Source organism: Leptonotus elevatus, chromosome 13, assembly GCF_054856555.1.
Source record: "Leptonotus elevatus isolate MCC_2025b chromosome 13, RoL_Lele_1.0, whole genome shotgun sequence".
Lineage (NCBI taxonomy): Eukaryota > Metazoa > Chordata > Actinopteri > Syngnathiformes > Syngnathidae > Leptonotus > Leptonotus elevatus.
Window position 1 is genome coordinate 12005086 of NC_141251.1, and position 16775 is coordinate 12021860.

The following is a 16775-nucleotide window of genomic DNA, read 5'->3' on the forward strand; positions in this document are numbered from 1 at the left end:
AAGTGTTCATCATTGCTACTCTCCATTCTGAATGCAGAGCTTTCATTACACACTGCCCAGAAGTCCCCACAGGATGAAACTGCAATATAAACTGGCAACAAACTGAAGACAAATAAATGACTGATTATTACATTTCATGTCAAATGTCAGTGAATTCTAATGAAACACTACACCAAAATACACTATTAAAAAAATGATGAATTAGAGATTTTGAAGGCTTACAATAATTTCCACAAGTATTGAGTATAGGACTGTGGAAAAACTCTGAGGTTATCATTAGGTTTATCAAAGCAATAATGGTCATGTAGACGTAGAATTCCAATAACTCAGTGTTATGTTTGTATTTGTTTCTTCATCTGTTTGTTAATTAGCAGGCTACTTCTTGGTTCAAAGAGGTAATGAACCGATTTAAGGTGCCATTATGATTCTGAGGTGAACGTAGTGTTTGAAAATTTTTTTAAATAACAAACAAACATTTGTGTAGTGTCACCATTTTCCAGATCCTCAATGTGGAATATCAGCTCATACCTTTCAGCATGGAGTTCTGTTCGTGCTTGAGTGTGTTATCTTTGAGTACTCCAGTATCTCCCACGATTTAAAAAAAAAAAGCGTATTAGGTTCATTAAAAAACAAAAGTCAGCTAGGGTCGGTTTTGTGTAATGGCTGCCACCCTGCCTGATGTGCCAATACTTTTGTCAATATAATGTACTTATTACCGAGGAAAGAATTATCATCCATCATTCTACTGACAACATATTGCATATGCATATTTAATAAATGCCTCAATTAAAGATTAACACATTTTTTAACTTTTATTTTTTTTATTTTTTTTTTAAGAAATATGTTATCATTGAGTCAACACCTGACAGTAAACTTGCAAATCGGATAACTGCAAAGTATTTTGAAATTACCCAAGGCACAAAGCATGTTTATCATGTCTGTCACCTTGAATCATGTAATTTTTCCTTGTTTTCATTTTCTGTACCAAAAATCACACTGAATGGGCATGTTATTGTTTTTATGTGAAGCCCAATGAAATTATATTCACAACCAATGTTGTGTGATAAATATTCCCAATAAACATTGCAAGGGTTTTAGATTAATTACTGAACAACTATCCATCCATTTTCTTAACCGCTTTTTCCTCACAAGGATCGCGGGGTGCTGGAGCCTATCCCAGCTGGCTTCGGGCTGTAGGCGAGAACTGGTTGCCAGCCAATCGCAGGGCACACAGAGACGAACAACCATCCAAACTCCCAATCTCACCTAGAGACAATTCAGAGCGCTCAATTAACCTGCTATGCATGTCTTTAGAATGTGGGAGGAGATCGGAGTACCCGGAGAAGACCCACGCAGGTTCACATCCATAAGTATACATTTCTAAAATCAACTCTGTTATTTAAAGTATTTTTCATACTTTTTCCAAGTCTCTTGATATAATAACAAATCATAAATGCAGATTGATAACTACAGGTGTCAAAGTCTGGTTCTCGAGAGCGGCATCAGGCTCTTGCTGATGAGATCATTTGCATCAGGTGTGCTGGAAGAGGGAAACTAAAACATGCAGGATTGCGGCCCCCGATTACCGACGAGTAAGTCTCTTGGGTATTCTTGTTTGCAATGTGAATTTGTTATCATTATTTTTCTTTTATTTGTTTTGTATGTTTTATCATTTATGTTTGACATATTGGAACTTGGTATTTTCTTGCTATTGTAACATTAAGAACTGTGTTTTAAAGTGTATGTAAGGCATGTAAATTTGATTGACTGATTTTTTGTATTACAGTATATACTTTTAAAAAATTAGTGTGTGGGGAAAATGTCTAGGCTACAGTTTAAAATAAAATGTAAAAAAAAAAAATCCATTGACAGAAATTGCCTTTTTATTTTTATTTTAAGTTTTTGATTAGCCTGCATAGTCTTCGTTAATTCATTTTTCATTTCACCTTTCAACAACAAATTTCAGCTTCAGAAGTCCAATTCATTTTTTAGTTTACATGAGGAACCTTAGCGAAGTTGCAATTTGCTCCCGCACGGTGCTGTATTCAGCGACATCCTTCCACTTCCTCTTATCGTCCAAAACATATCCCAGCCAGGAAGCTCATCAACTGTCACAGCTTTTGACCAGCAAGCGTGAATGACGTACAAGCAGTGATCAATAATTATGATTCCATACACCGTCAACATCAAACTCGCGGCTCGGACGTTGACTGGCACTCTAAATTTGCAGAATAAAACCGCAGTAGATTGGTGAGTACTGCAGCTGTTCTGTTAGCATGCATTGATTGGAAACGACATTGTTTACATTTTTTTCCACACATCGTCTTGCTCTCGTGAATTGGTCCATTTTTCTTTATAGGTTGCTTTTTCTTAGTCTAGTAAGGTGCACGAGTTATTACTTGTTGACCTTTTTGTGTTCTGACAAGGATGTTGGGGGGGGGGGGCACGATGGCATCTCTTGTCATGTGATAGGCATTTTCCTGGGCCTGTTGAATAGATGAAGCCTTGTCCTTGTTTAGAAATGTAACAAAAGACGTGTAGGAAACAACACGTTTTTCTTATATTCATAAACTATTTCAATCATTCTACGGTTCTTTATGCGTAAGCAGTACTAATACTACAAATCACCACCCATAGATGTTTTTTTTTGGGGGGGGGGGGGGTTGCAATTCAGTTGAACATCATACATACATAAAATATTCAGAAGTTTTTTGTTTTGTTTTTTGAGTGCACAATCCCATGAAAAATAGTACTGTGATCAGAAGCCTACATAACTAACTGCATTAACATTTCTGGGGATGTTCAATACCACTTTTTTCAGACCGATATCAGTACTCAGTTCTTGAGTAATCTCCAATACAGATACAGTACCAGTGCCACTAGTATACTTTTGATACATAAAATCCTCCCTCTGAAACACTATGACAGCTAATTTTAAAGAAAGGCACATCTATACCAAATAGTGTATGTTTCCTTAAAATTGCATGACATTAATGGGAGTTTTCTATTCTTCTAATTTCTATTTCCTGATCATAAAGAAAGATTGTAAAGAAATAAGACCTGGTATTGGCCCGATCGCCCATCCCTAAACATTTCATATTACGATAAAAGGGGCTTGGATGAACAGAGTATTCTGCATTATCCCAAAATTGCTTAAAGAAAAGTAACCCAAAAAATTAAGGTGCACATAAAGCATTATAGCATTTTAGATAAAATCAGCAACCGACACCGCATGCACTTTTTACACATGAATAGATTTTCTTGAGGTCACTCCCTTTTCCTATTGGTCAAGTTGTAAACAGGAAAAATTATTGCCGTGCGGACTAGCGAGTAGGGATGTAACAATATCCAAACATCACGATACGATATTATCACGATATGATGCTCACGGGAGGTTGGCGATATTACAAGTAAGGTCACAATATTGTAAAGAAAAATGAGTTCATACTAAAAAGAGCACAATATTGTGCTTTTGCGAGGAGTAAGTGGTTAAGAAAATGGATGGATTGATGCATATAACAGCAATGCATATAAACCATCTACAGTCTCTAATCTCTGGTGTGGTTCAGTGGTAGAGTGGTCGGCTCGCAACCCAGAGGTCGTGGGTTCGATCCCATGCCATTGTGACCATGGCGAAGTATCCTTGAGCAATATTCTGAACCCCCACTTGCTGATGCTGCGTCATCAGGAGGTGAATGAATAGTTGAAGGTGGAAAAGCGCTATATAAATGAAGTACCATTTATGATTTACGCCACACTTGTTTGGTAGTATTTTAAAAAGGGCACACATCACAACTCAAAAGTCTCGAATTTCACAAGTTTGCAGGTCACAAAAAAACATGTGGAACTACTAGGGGTGTAACAAAAACCGACTCTGATTGGGAAATTGGTTTTGACTAGGCGAAATCGCATTGTTGCATAATCTTTTTGTGGAGAGATGCCCCTCCTAAATGAAACCCTTTTCTGAACCTAAATCCAATTAAAAATCCTCGCTGACCTCAAGGGCCCTTAATTTCGAGGATTTGCCCTCACAACCTGACAGATTTGTAAAAGAAGTGGCCAATTGTTGCCATGTCAATATGCGCCATGTTGATATTTTCCTCAAAAACACATTTATTTATATTTTGTGAATGAAGTTGTATGGATCGTACAGGCCATTTTTTGGTACATTGTGTCTGTAAAAGTCTGAACATTTTCTTCTTGGGTACTGTGTTGACTTCTTGTGAAATTTATAGTTATGTTTGCATCTCTAAAAAATAGGCAGATGAACTGTAGAGTAGCTACTTAAGCTGCATGTACATGTTGAGTTACCTTGTCTTCTTTCTTTTCCTTTTTTTTTTTTTACTTGAACAATGAATGGCCAATTGATATGCCATAGGTTTTGTCGACTCATACCCAGTTCCCACACCTCTTTGCTCTAGCTTTAGTCTCTACATCACAGCTTTCTGCACAGCATGTTATTCAGTTCAAGCATCCACACCATCCTCCTCCTTTTTTTTGTAGGGGCTGGCAGGGGCTGATAGCTCAAGGATGTCACTCTAGCATTCTCATTATCGATCCGAAGACGTCACAGACCATCCAAGTGCTGGAAAAACACAAAGCCAACGTGGTCAAGGTAAGTGCTTCCTTAAGTACCTGGCTACAAACACACTCGCATATATGCCTGTTGTCCTAAAAGCAAGTGAAACATACAATTCTGTAAATATGTCAATTGTTTTTGTCTTTGATGTTCCCTCACACGCAGAAAAAGATGGAACTAACTTAATGATAGTGTACTGTAGCTGTGCGATGTATATCGTAGCGCGATATAAAAATGCCTTGCAATTAGGGTAAGTATTATTATTTTAACGTTTTTGTCTGCCTTTAGTTTCATCTCACAAACGTAAAAATGTCAAAAATGACAACAATTGACGTGTTTTTCACAGGACAGCGACTATATGTAAATAGCAGCAAATTGCACTAACAAGCGGCTGCTCTTTTTAAAACGTTATTAATTTATATTTTGAATTATTTTAAAGTATGTACAAATTAATAATGAAGACAATTAAGATTATTGTACATTGAACTTTGATTCGATTTTGCAGCTTGCGCCATAATTTCTGACATGTTTATAAATTGATGGTGATAGTGTGTGGCTTTAGAATTTTTTTTGCTGTAAATCTTTTGTGTATTTTAAAATGGAACCGAGAGTTATGCAGAGTAGCACTAATGCTATGAAACTATAATATTTCACTCACACTCATCTCTTGGGGACTAAGCCTTTTTTTTTTTTATGTAGGTCTTCTAGAAGGTAGGGAAATCAGATTAGTAAAATTTTTGAAAATACACTGTGCTACACACAACTAAAATTAATACTTGTATTGTTGTTATTTTGTTTTATTTAACATTTATCCAATATGCTTTGTTTTGCTTCACTATTATTCATATTTTAAAAGCAGTAAATTGATCTACACAAACACAATGTGGTATGCACCTGAAATAGAAAAATAAATACTTAAAGATTAGGAGGAACTTTTTTTTTTTAAACGCTCTACTGCATATTATAAGGAACTATTTGTTGCCGTTGAGGGGTTGTGGCAAAGCTGTCATGTTTTGTTGAGTCTTGCTATGTCCGAGTTCATAAACGTGTGTGAGACGAGGCAGTTTTCGACAAAAACAGAGCGCCAAATAAATAAATACATATATAAATAAACAACTCGTCGACTAATAATAATAATTGTCGATGGTTTTGATCGTCAATGTCGTTGTGACTAGTCGACTAATCTTGGCAGCCCTACTTGCAATATAACCCTCATTTATATCTATTGCGGTCCGTTTGGCACACGCACTTGTGAGAAGCTGTGACTACGTTTACATGCCGTCAATATCTGGTTTAAGGTCAAAATTCTGATTCCTGAAAGATTCTGAATTGCCCGTTTACATGCGTGAGTAGTCAGAGTTTCTCCACTTATTGTGCATTTTTGGCCCATGATACTGTATTTGTCAATGTCAAGTTAGATGCACACACAGCCGCTGGCAGAATACGTTCGCAAAGTAAAGTATCATTCAACCGTTGTTGGTATTGTTTGACCTTGAGCTAAGTAGTTGTTGTCTGACATTATTGATCCTGTGGGAAGGATGCCTCTCTCCAGTGACTGAGAGTGTGTGCGTGTGTGTTTTGAAAAAGACTAATAATGGGCCGTAAATTCAGTAGTGATTATCAGAGGCTAGGCTCTGCCTGAGGCTTCCATTCTTTACTCCAAAAAGCTCTTAATCTTGGATGCACTGCAGCAGTTGGCAATCTTTCACCACACACATTCACAAAAACAGACGCCTTGGTGAATAATAGACTAGTGGATAATGAAAAAAAAAATCATGATATTGATGGACATAAAATTGACAAACACAAATCAATTATTTAAATACTCTGTGAAATGTGTCTTTATAAATATCATTTGTATAGGTTTGCACTGAAATTTATAGGGGGAGTTAAATTCTTCTGAAAAAGCTGATAAACATTCTTCCCACTAAAATTGTTGGGGAAAACAAACAAAAAACTAAATATTATATAATACTGAAAAAAATTAATCTGCAAAAATGTGGGGGCGTCCACTGTAGAGTCATTGTACAAGTTTTGACCTATATCTATTTTCTGTTTAGAATTCATCATCTGGCAGCTTTTACTGATAATTGCAGTAGTAAATATACACACACAATAAATAAATGCACAGACCAATTACCATTGCTCATGGTCAACCCACGTTATTTGAAAAGAAAATAGTATACACAACCCACTAACGAGCTTGTATTTATGCTCAACACAAATCAGAACATAAACAAGCCACAAACATCAGCATGAAGCCACTCCACTCCACAGTTATGCGGATACATACGGTAAACATTTCCTGCTTGGAGCATTCCCTGCAGTAGCAACGAGATGAGGAGGCATAATAATATACCGCCAGTGATTCATTTTATCTTGGGGATCCTGTCATTTCATTTTATTTAAAAGGTCAAGGTCACATAGATTCACATTTCATTGAGGTACTTTCGAGTAACCCTCCTAATAAATCATTCACTCAAAGATGACCTGTTCTGTGAGGTGAATTCTTTAGAATGCTTCTTTAATGATTCACTTGAGTGACAAGAACAGTTTCAGAGGTTCAAGACCCAGTGAAGGTAAAAAAACCCATACTAATTGGAAGTGGTTGTTGGAGAGATGCCAACAGGCTAAGTACTTTAGTACCCTTGAGCAAGACACAGAAGCAGTAATTGCCCAGGGGCCGCATTTATAAAACTGTGCGTGAAAACCTGCACAGAAAAGTACGTACGAACGAAACGCAAAACTCACGTACGCAGAAAAAAATGGAGATTTATAAAACCATGCGTAGACACACATACGCACATCTGCACGCAATTTCTCTTTATAAATGCCACACGTCCCAACCCGTGTGCGCAGCTGATTCAATGCCGTTCCCCTCCCCAAGTCTGCCTATTTCACCCCATATTAGGCAATGCAAATCTACTCATTAATGGATTTGCATATTCATAAGCAGCACGTGACTGCGATCATCGAATCGAAACAATGGATGACAAACAGGGAAAGGAAAGAAAGAAGGCTAACTTCACCATGATGTAGGCTACATTGAATTTTTGAGTGAATAATAGGGGTGGGAATCTTTGAATGTCTCGCGATTTGATTCCGATTTTTGGGTCTGCGATTTGATACAGAATCGATTTTTGATTAAGAACGATTTTTGATTCAAAATGATTTGATTGACAGTGATTTTTGCTTCAATCTATAGATGTGCAAGGAATTGTAATGATCTACTCCAGTCTGACTCGCTAATGCTAATTAGCACGCTACTCGCGGCACTTTTATCACTGAAAAGAACGGCTCCACTGGGGAAAAAAAAACTTTTATTGGAATAACTTGATCGTGAATTTTTCCTTCTACTCTCTAATGTGGCTACAACTTAACAGTGTATTATACCGCGTGGAACCACACTGCCCCTCAGTGGCCGGGTACAACATGAATAGCGCTCCATATAAAGGCAGACACAGACAAAGGCAAGACGGTATAAAATAATTTCAATAAAATTGATTTGGGGACATTTAAAATCTATTCTGAATTGTACTAAATGAGGATCGCGATTCTTATGAAAATGTATTTTTTGGCACACCTCTAGTAAATAAAAAATAAAAAAGATTACAAAAATACATAGATGTACATTATGAAACTCTCATTGCAGAGGTCAAGTCACGGAAGGGAAGAATAATTGGATGCAATTATTGGCCGCAGGGCGTACTGCGGCAAAAAGAAAAGAAAAATATAATAATAATAATAATAAATAATTTGGTATGATGCAAAGGTGAGCATAAATAAGTAATTTCACCAATCTTTTTGTCTTTACCTAATGCACTATAGGCAAAAATTAGGCAATCAATAGGCCGCCTCATTATTTTTATTATTATTAGTATCTATTATTATTAGAGGTGCACCAATCACAATTTTCTGGCCGATCTCCGATCTTTTAAAAAGTCTGACCTGCCAATCCCGATATTTGCCCATCTCAATTTTTTTTTTCATAACAAGCTGCATACACCTTCAGAATTCCACTCTTGTTTTATTGGAAAACATTGAACATTGAAATATCTGTGAAATAATACAAACGGTTAGTTTTAACTGCAAGTAGTTAAGTAGTTCTCTGAAATAAAAATGAAAAGCCTGTTAGTCATCTCAGCAGAAGAGGACAGTGGCTGACTTTTTCAGACCTCTGAGGAGGAAGATGTCAATACGATGATATCTGTTCTACAAGTAGCAAAACATTTAGTGTGTCTGCATCTGCTTCTTAAATGAAATATGAGATGACAATGCAATTGGTTAATTTCTTGCTACGCCCAGCAACACATACTACATATAACTGTCAGGTTCAGTCAACCTAGAACATTTAATAAACAACATACAAGGAAGGAAGACAAGAGATTTAGATTATTGTAACTCGCGAGGAGAACAGACAGAGATGTGCACAGATTACAATCTCCTAGCCACTCTGAGCACACTCCGCCAAGTCCTCTCGTTTTAATTGGATTTTCCCAAGTTACACAGATGTAAAGGGGAAGGAGAAGACACGGCAGCAACCTTCACGGATATGAGTCATTGTGCAGATAATAATACACTGTCTTTCTTCAGCGCTGAAGGTTTCAACAGTCAAAGTTCAACAGTTCAGAAGTGTTTCAGCCGCTACGTTGTGATAAGGCACTGCTGCAGGAGCATCCTTCCCACGGGGCTCTGCTCTCACAGCTTACTCCAACTCACACAATTCAAACAAGTTTATACCGTGGAATAAATATTATAAGAGTAAATATGGGACTTATGTACATTTATTCTAACAATAACAGCAGAAACTCACAAGTAATTACACCCCATTATGACTTGCGTCATGTGCTTCAAGTCATAAAAATAATGGCTCCGTATTGTTATTTGTTCCCCCAGGTAAAGTGGTCAAGAGAAAATTACTACCATAACTTGAGCTCGCCCTACTGCTTGCGACTGGCCTCCGGAGATGCCTCTGGAAAGATAATAGTGTGGGATGTTGTTAGTGGCACTGCCCATTGTGAGATCCAAGAGCACTCCAAACCCATCCAGGGTAAGAGATCATTGAGGCCCCCCCCCCCCCCCCTTTTATAGCAGCCTAAATTGATTCTTTATCCTGGGGCAGGACATTACCCGAGCAAGACCTGCCAAGAAAACAATCTATTCTGTCAAGTAACTCCAAAGTTGTGTGCGATTTGTTTTCATTACAATGCTATTGCCATCACTCTATATGTCCTGCTGCAAACGCCATGCATTTATCTTCTTCATTCCTGCCTCTTCTTATCTGGCTTCCTCGACTTTCCTTCAGATTTGGAGTGGCTTTGGAATCAGGATGTGTCCCGTGATCTGTTGCTGGCCGTGCATCCCCCCAACTACATCATTCTATGGAACGGAGACACAGGAACCAAGCTGTGGAAGAAAAGCTATGCTGAAAACATCCTCTCCTTTTCTTTTGACCCATTTGACCCATCCAACATGGCATGTATGTGCACAAAAATGCCTCACTGAAGCTGTTGTCAAATTTTATTTGAAACTTTTCATGAAAAAAACAAATACTGTATGTGATACATATATATATATATATATATATATATATATATATATATAAATTTTTTACGTCTTCCTGACAGTGCTGACGAGCGAAGGAATAGTCTTCATCACAGACTTTTCCCACTCGAAACCACCAGGAAGTGCGGGCAAAAAGGTTTACATTGCGAGCCCTCACGCAAGCCCCGCCCACACCAAGCCTGCACCCACAGCTGCCCCACCTCCTACCGGTGCCAAGAAAGCTCTCAACAAGGTCAAAGTGCTAATCACCAACGAAAAGCCCACGTAAGACTTTCACGCAACTTCAAAACTGTATATGAGTAGAATTATTGAAAAGAAAAAACATTAAAATATCTTTGTCGCCTGCCGGGAACAAAAAATTAATATTGGCTAGTATTATCATTGTGAGGTGGATTCATCCTTGACGGTAGCATATTTTCCAAATTACCAGATGATTTCAAACATTTCAATATCATGTAAATCCAATCAGGAATTTGCCAATTATAAATTGCCTAAAAATTTACAAAAGATGTCCCAAAATGTTTAAAGAAAACATGAAAGGGTTGCCATTATTTTAAATTAGTCAGTGGCTGAAACACAGTACAAATATGGACCAAGCATAAATTTTTGGCAGCCTTGAAACGTTATGCCTGTTACACTGGGTTATTCATAACAGTAGCACCCTGCAGTCTGTCTACAAACCCAGCCAATAAGCCACACACACACACACACACACACACACACCTTGCTTGTCTTCTTTCTTCCACCTCCTTCTCTCATCATGTCCATTTTCAATTTTGTGTCATTTTTTAAATCTAATGTGGAAAATGTTATTGTGGCTTCTCTCGCATCACGGTTCTCTTCCTATGCCTAATAGGTGGCAGATTTGAACAAGAGTCTGACATCTGAAACCCGCTGACTTAATTGCTGTATTGTACACATGAATGTCTCATCAGGCAGCCATTAGTCCGGCAGTTAGCATGCATAGAAAACGTTACCCAATCACGATGGCAGGATCAGGCTCTCTCTTCTCAGCTCTGTGTACGGTTCTTCTCACACACAGTCAAATTTTGAACTGTATGTTAACGTTTGCAGTTCAAAGACATCTTGTAGTTACAAGTGTCCTGAGGTCTGACTAAAAAAAGCAAACGGTTTCCCTGGCAACACAAAATATACTTAAACAAAGTGGGCAAATGTTTCCAAAATACTGCATCTGAAAACTAGAGAGGGGCAACATTCTGTATTACAATGCCGTCAATACAGTGCAGTTTACCACCATTGATTAATAAGCATATTGTTAAATAAATGCCCTTTTTTCAAATCTCTTTAAATTAGGCGCAAGTACCAAAGTAAATTTGAGCAATGTATGATGTTGGAACCAGGCAACTGAATATTTGTTTATTTATTTATTTCGAAGTCTTTAAAGCAACACTAAGGAGTTTTCAGTTTATGTTGATTATGGCGATGCCATATGGACAAAAGTGCTATTGTTATGTCTGAAGGAAGACCACATTTCCTAAGAGGACAAGTGTATTGCGTCTTTTTATTTTAATTTTATTTTTTTTAGCTCACTCCAGCGAGTGAAATACGGGCCAATGTTGATCCTTGACTGTCCATTCATCCGGGGTATCTTTTGACGTATGCCGTAAAGCAGTCAGCACATTTGTAGTTTTTTGTGTGGCAGTGTTCCTACCATCCTCCTCAAAGTTGCTTAATGCCAGTAAAAATTATACAGACCTCCTTCAGGCCTTGGCAAAGGAACCACTAGTTTTAAGTCGATTATCATGTTTCATCAGAAGAGTTATGAAAATATTTTATTAAGGTTGAAAAGTTCCTTAGTGCTACTTTAAAGTTTTTTTTTATGCTATCTTGACTGGCTCAGACATTTCTGACCCCGTCGCTGTCTTAGCCCATACCAATGAGCTGCTAATCGTGTGGAGCTCAACAACTTCTGAAGTTTTTTTTAAAGTTTTTTCTTTTTTTTATCTTGATCAATGATCTCACATGTGTTTGTCTGATGTTTGTCCTGTATGTTAACTCTACAACATGCACTTGACATGTTGAAAAATCCATCGTCGACCAAAAAAAGTATCTAAAGGGTTAGGGTTACAATGATCGTTTGACAAATAGCTTTTCTCTTGTTTCTTACGATGTCAACTTTGTGGTCCATAGCGCAGAGGCAGTGACGTTGAACGACTGCCTGCAGCTGTCTTACCTGCCATCCAAAAGGAACCACATGTTGCTGCTTTATCCCAGAGAGATCCTCATCCTGGATTTGGAGCTCAGCCAGACTGTGGGAGTTGTAGCCATTGAGCGTTCTGGTGTGCCCTTCATCCAGGTGAGGCTCTTCAAATGTAAACAGCTATAAAACTTGTATCAGTCAAGTTACTACATGCATTTAAACTTCTATATAAATCAAGTTCATTGTAAAAGTGATATATTTAAATTGTCAATTACTTTGATTATTCAGGCTGTAAATTACACCTCTAGCATGAATTCTAAAGTTTGGGAACCTGTTGTTATTGCCCCGATGGTTCAGTTCGCTAAGGTGAGTCTGTGCCAGTGCTAGAGGTGCCAAATGTTACGGATTGTTTATTTTGTTACACAAATCACTGAAATTCAGCTCGTTATGGCTTGACTGCTGATTGCATTGAATGAGTACATGGTTAAAAGTGTATTAATTTAATAAATATTTTATATGATATCAGATAACCTTTATTAGTTCCACAGGGGGGAAATTGGCATTGTTTCATCAGCATGAGTGGATATACGAAAAGCAGGTGCATACATTTGTACTGTAAATACGGAACATTGCACTAATTAGAAACCAACATTTTGTCCGTGCTTAAACTATCTTTGCATTGTTTCATCAGCATTAGTCGATATATGAGATAGAAAAATGCATGCAGGTGCATACATTTGTACAGTTACTACAGTACATGGCACTAATTCAAAACCAAAAATCCACACACATCCAGCAGTTTTTATCAATATCAGAAGGCGTCCATTTTGCCACTTCTTAGCTATCCATAACTACAAATTAATCAGACTACTTCCACGTGTCAATTTACATTGTACAAAACAACTCCCAATACTGCTCAGAGCACTTGGATCACATCACCGCCTCCCATTTGTTATTGGGTTTCTTTTTTGGTATTCCATTTTTGCTCTTGTATACAATGCTATCTTTTACTGCTCTGTGTGTAACAGTATAATAATGTGACTGTTATCTATGAAACTGGCTGTATGTAGTGCCACTGAACCTATTTGTGAAGTTTATGACCTCGTGAACATAAACACATTTTCTTGTGATAGCAACTAGTCGGCAGAATGGGAACTCACATAATCCATCTTTTGCCTCAACTGCGTGTCTCAGGTGATCCCCTGCGCCCAGAGGGACGCCTTGTATTGCCTCCATGAGAACGGATGCATCACACTTCGCGTGTGTCGTTCCACTGCAGCCCTTGAAGAAGGATCAGCAGCAACAGGTATGCCCCCTCATGTATGTGCACTGGGCGCCCTTTTGTACTACGCTCACAGACAACCCTAACTCGCTGTCTCCACCTCTTCATTTATTCAGCCGTTGTCAGTGCCTGAAGCGGTTTTCTCTATGCTCCAGTGGGCATTCACACTCTTACTATCTCATTTATCTTTGGCTTAGTGTTGCAGGCCAATGGGAGTCTATTGTCTCAGCAAATGTCTCTCTCTTCCTCACTTGCTGATCTCTCCAGCTTCTTTTCTTGCTTCCTCGACATTTTCTTTAATGGGTCTCACACCCTCATTTAAACGTATATTTCTGTTCCTGCTACTTATCTCCTTAAATCCTCTCACTTTATTGTTCGACTCTTATTTCCCCTCATGCTTACCTTTAATACTATCGACTCACATTTATCTTCTTGCCTTTTCTTCTTTTATGAACAACTAATCAATGCCTTATTCCACACTTGTCTCCCTTTTATTTACATGCCCAATAGCTGCCATTATGCTCCGCACTCACCCAATCGCTATCACAAGGGCTGGGTATCGATTCTAATTTCCTCAATCGATGAGTTCAGTTTGATTTGATTCCGATTCACTTCAATTCGATATTGATTAATTATGAAACATCAAGTAATGATAAAAACTCCACAAACATTAATTAAAATTTTGCGGCGGCAGTAACTGGTTAAATTATTTAGTTTGTTAATGAAAGTAACACGTGGTATATCATTTAAGTGTTACACAAACATTGACATCAGCAAGGATGAGACGAAAATATTTTCATAATTCTAATTCAATAATTAGTACCACTGATTGTCACGCCCATTTAAGTGGGGTGAAATTAGTTTTCCGCACTTCACCCATCCACTGAGGGAGCAGTGAGCAGCAGAGTAGGGGTTTGCGCTCTGGGATCATTTGATGATCTAACCAATTCCAACCCGTAATGCTGAGTGTCAAGCAGGGAAGTAAAATGGGTCCCATTTTTATAGTCTTAGGTATGACCCGGCCGGGGATTGAACCCACAACCTCCCAGTCTCAGGGTGGACACTCTACCACTGGGTCATTGAGCTGGTAGTTGTAAATATAAATATAAATAAATATAAAATTTTATTAAAAAAATTATATATATATTCTGAATTGTTTTAAAATACAATAAGTCAGGTCTTTTATAAATGTAAGAAAATCCTTATAAATTCATGTGAACAGTAGGCTCTAATGTCAAGAAAACAGTAAAATACAAAAAATTCATTATGGAAAAAAAGAGATATTAAAATAATCGATTAATGGATTTATGAATCAATATCAGGCTTGAAAAGGAAAATCAATTCTATATCGATTATTCAAAAAAAAATATTTAAACCCAGCCCTAGCTATCACTCTTACACCATTTCTTCTTCTTTTTTTTCCTCTCAGACCCAGAACAGAGTGCCCAGGAGCTTGTGTATGACCTCCGCTCTCAGTGCGATGCTATCCGTGTCACCAAGACTGTCCGGCCCTATCGCATGGTTATCTGCCCTGTCAACGAAAACAATGCTGCTCTCATAGTCAGCGATGGTAGAGTCATGCTATGGGAGCTTAAAGCTTTCACAGGCAGAACTACTGCCAATCCAAGGTACGCAGGTTTGCACACTTGCTGCTCTGTATTTGTGCATTTACAGACACAGAAGAGTGAGGTAACGATAAATGTCTCACTACTTTTTCAGTCACCTTAAGTAAACTTCCCTAAAAACTGCATAATCCTCTGACCTAAATTTAGGCTTCTTAGCGACTGTCACAGGTAGGCCATGCAGGGACTTAAGCTATCTCACTTTCCTTTGATAGGAGATTCCCAAGCTCCTTTTGAGGAGCCATAACTGTATTTTTAGTTTTTTAGTTTTTTTCCCTGTGTGCCTACTATCTAGTTAATGTAGGCAAATAAGTCCCTGAGGCAGCATTAAATAAAAATGAGTGCGATGTTTGTCTCATAGCTTCACTCAATGATAGCACTGCTTAGTTTTAATAAATCTGCTTAAAATTATCTTGGTTTCAGCTGACTGAATATAGAAGCAGTTCATGTGAAATGAAATGACATCCTGGTGATCAGTGTACACGTGACATACTGTCACCAATTATTTTTCTTTAAGGAACAATGTCAAATCAATAAAATGATTGCGCCAGTTAAAAGAAAACAATTTCTCATCCTTTCATAGGAATTTAATCACTTCCCCTTATCTTGGTTTGTGCAGTTAATGCATGCCGTACTTTCATAAAATATTGGATTAATATTTGATCTCACCCCTTGTGTTGCAGCTCAGGATTGTCCCCACTCTACTCCCCGGTGTCCTTTTGTGGAGCTCCGCTGGCTCCAAACCAGAAAAGTATTCAAAACCTTTCTCTCAACAGCATGATAGGTATGACTCCACACCATCATCTGCACCATTGCGTGTCAACAATTTTCTTGTAACCTTCTTTGGGTTATTCAATTTATGTGGAAGACCACCATTTGGCCCCAGCCCAAACCTTATGCCTACTGTAGACAACCCCTTCAAATTATATTGACGTTAATTGTTGATCATTTGGTGTTGACATTAAATTGTATGTACAAGTAGGAATGCATGATAACTGTCGGACCTGATACTACTTTGCAGACATATGATTACTAGAATTTGACAAGATCAAGATCCTAAAATGTATATAATATTTGTATGTGTATTGTTTTTATCTGTAGGTCAGACTTTAATAGCTGGTGAGGCCCCTCTTCCATCGTCCAACCAGCAGGAAGTCCAGCTGAAATTTCTGTTGACTGGCCTTCTCTCTGGTTTGCCACTGCCACCCTTTGCCATCCGCATGTGTCCACCTCTTACAACCAAAAACATCAACCACTACCAACCGATGCTGGCTGTTGGTAGGTTATGTTGCAAACACAAAATCACCTACTTATGCATACTGTACATTAGGGGTGTTAGAAAAAATTGATTCGGCAATATATCGCGATATTACAGCGCGCAATTTTCGAATCGATTCAATATGCGGCCGAATAGATTTGTAAACATACATTTTTTATGGAAATATTCAACAAAATGTCTTACTTAGGGTTAGGATTTACACATTAAGCATGGAAGAATGTTATATTAACAACATTAAGCCTTAATATTTGATCTCAGTGCTGTTCAAACAAGTAACGGACTGCAAC

At 37.9% G+C, this 16775-nt stretch overlaps 1 protein-coding gene across 2 annotated transcripts in view; it reads left to right on the forward strand.

Moving 5' to 3' along the window:
* The first annotated feature begins 2062 nt into the window (after positions 1-2062).
* wdr11 (WD repeat domain 11) overlaps positions 2063-16775 on the forward strand; it is a 41769-nt gene continuing 27056 nt past the window's right edge. For both annotated transcript variants that reach the window (XM_086093536.1, XM_086093537.1), the window contains exons 1-10: positions 2063-2250; positions 4504-4615; positions 9476-9629; positions 9885-10058; positions 10207-10408; positions 12296-12461; positions 13500-13611; positions 15017-15215; positions 15893-15993; positions 16311-16487. In XM_086093536.1, the coding sequence (XP_085949662.1) occupies positions 2165-2250; positions 4504-4615; positions 9476-9629; positions 9885-10058; positions 10207-10408; positions 12296-12461; positions 13500-13611; positions 15017-15215; positions 15893-15993; positions 16311-16487 (1483 nt within the window). In that variant the 5' untranslated portion in view covers positions 2063-2164. The remainder of the gene's footprint in view (positions 2251-4503; positions 4616-9475; positions 9630-9884; positions 10059-10206; positions 10409-12295; positions 12462-13499; positions 13612-15016; positions 15216-15892; positions 15994-16310; positions 16488-16775) is intronic.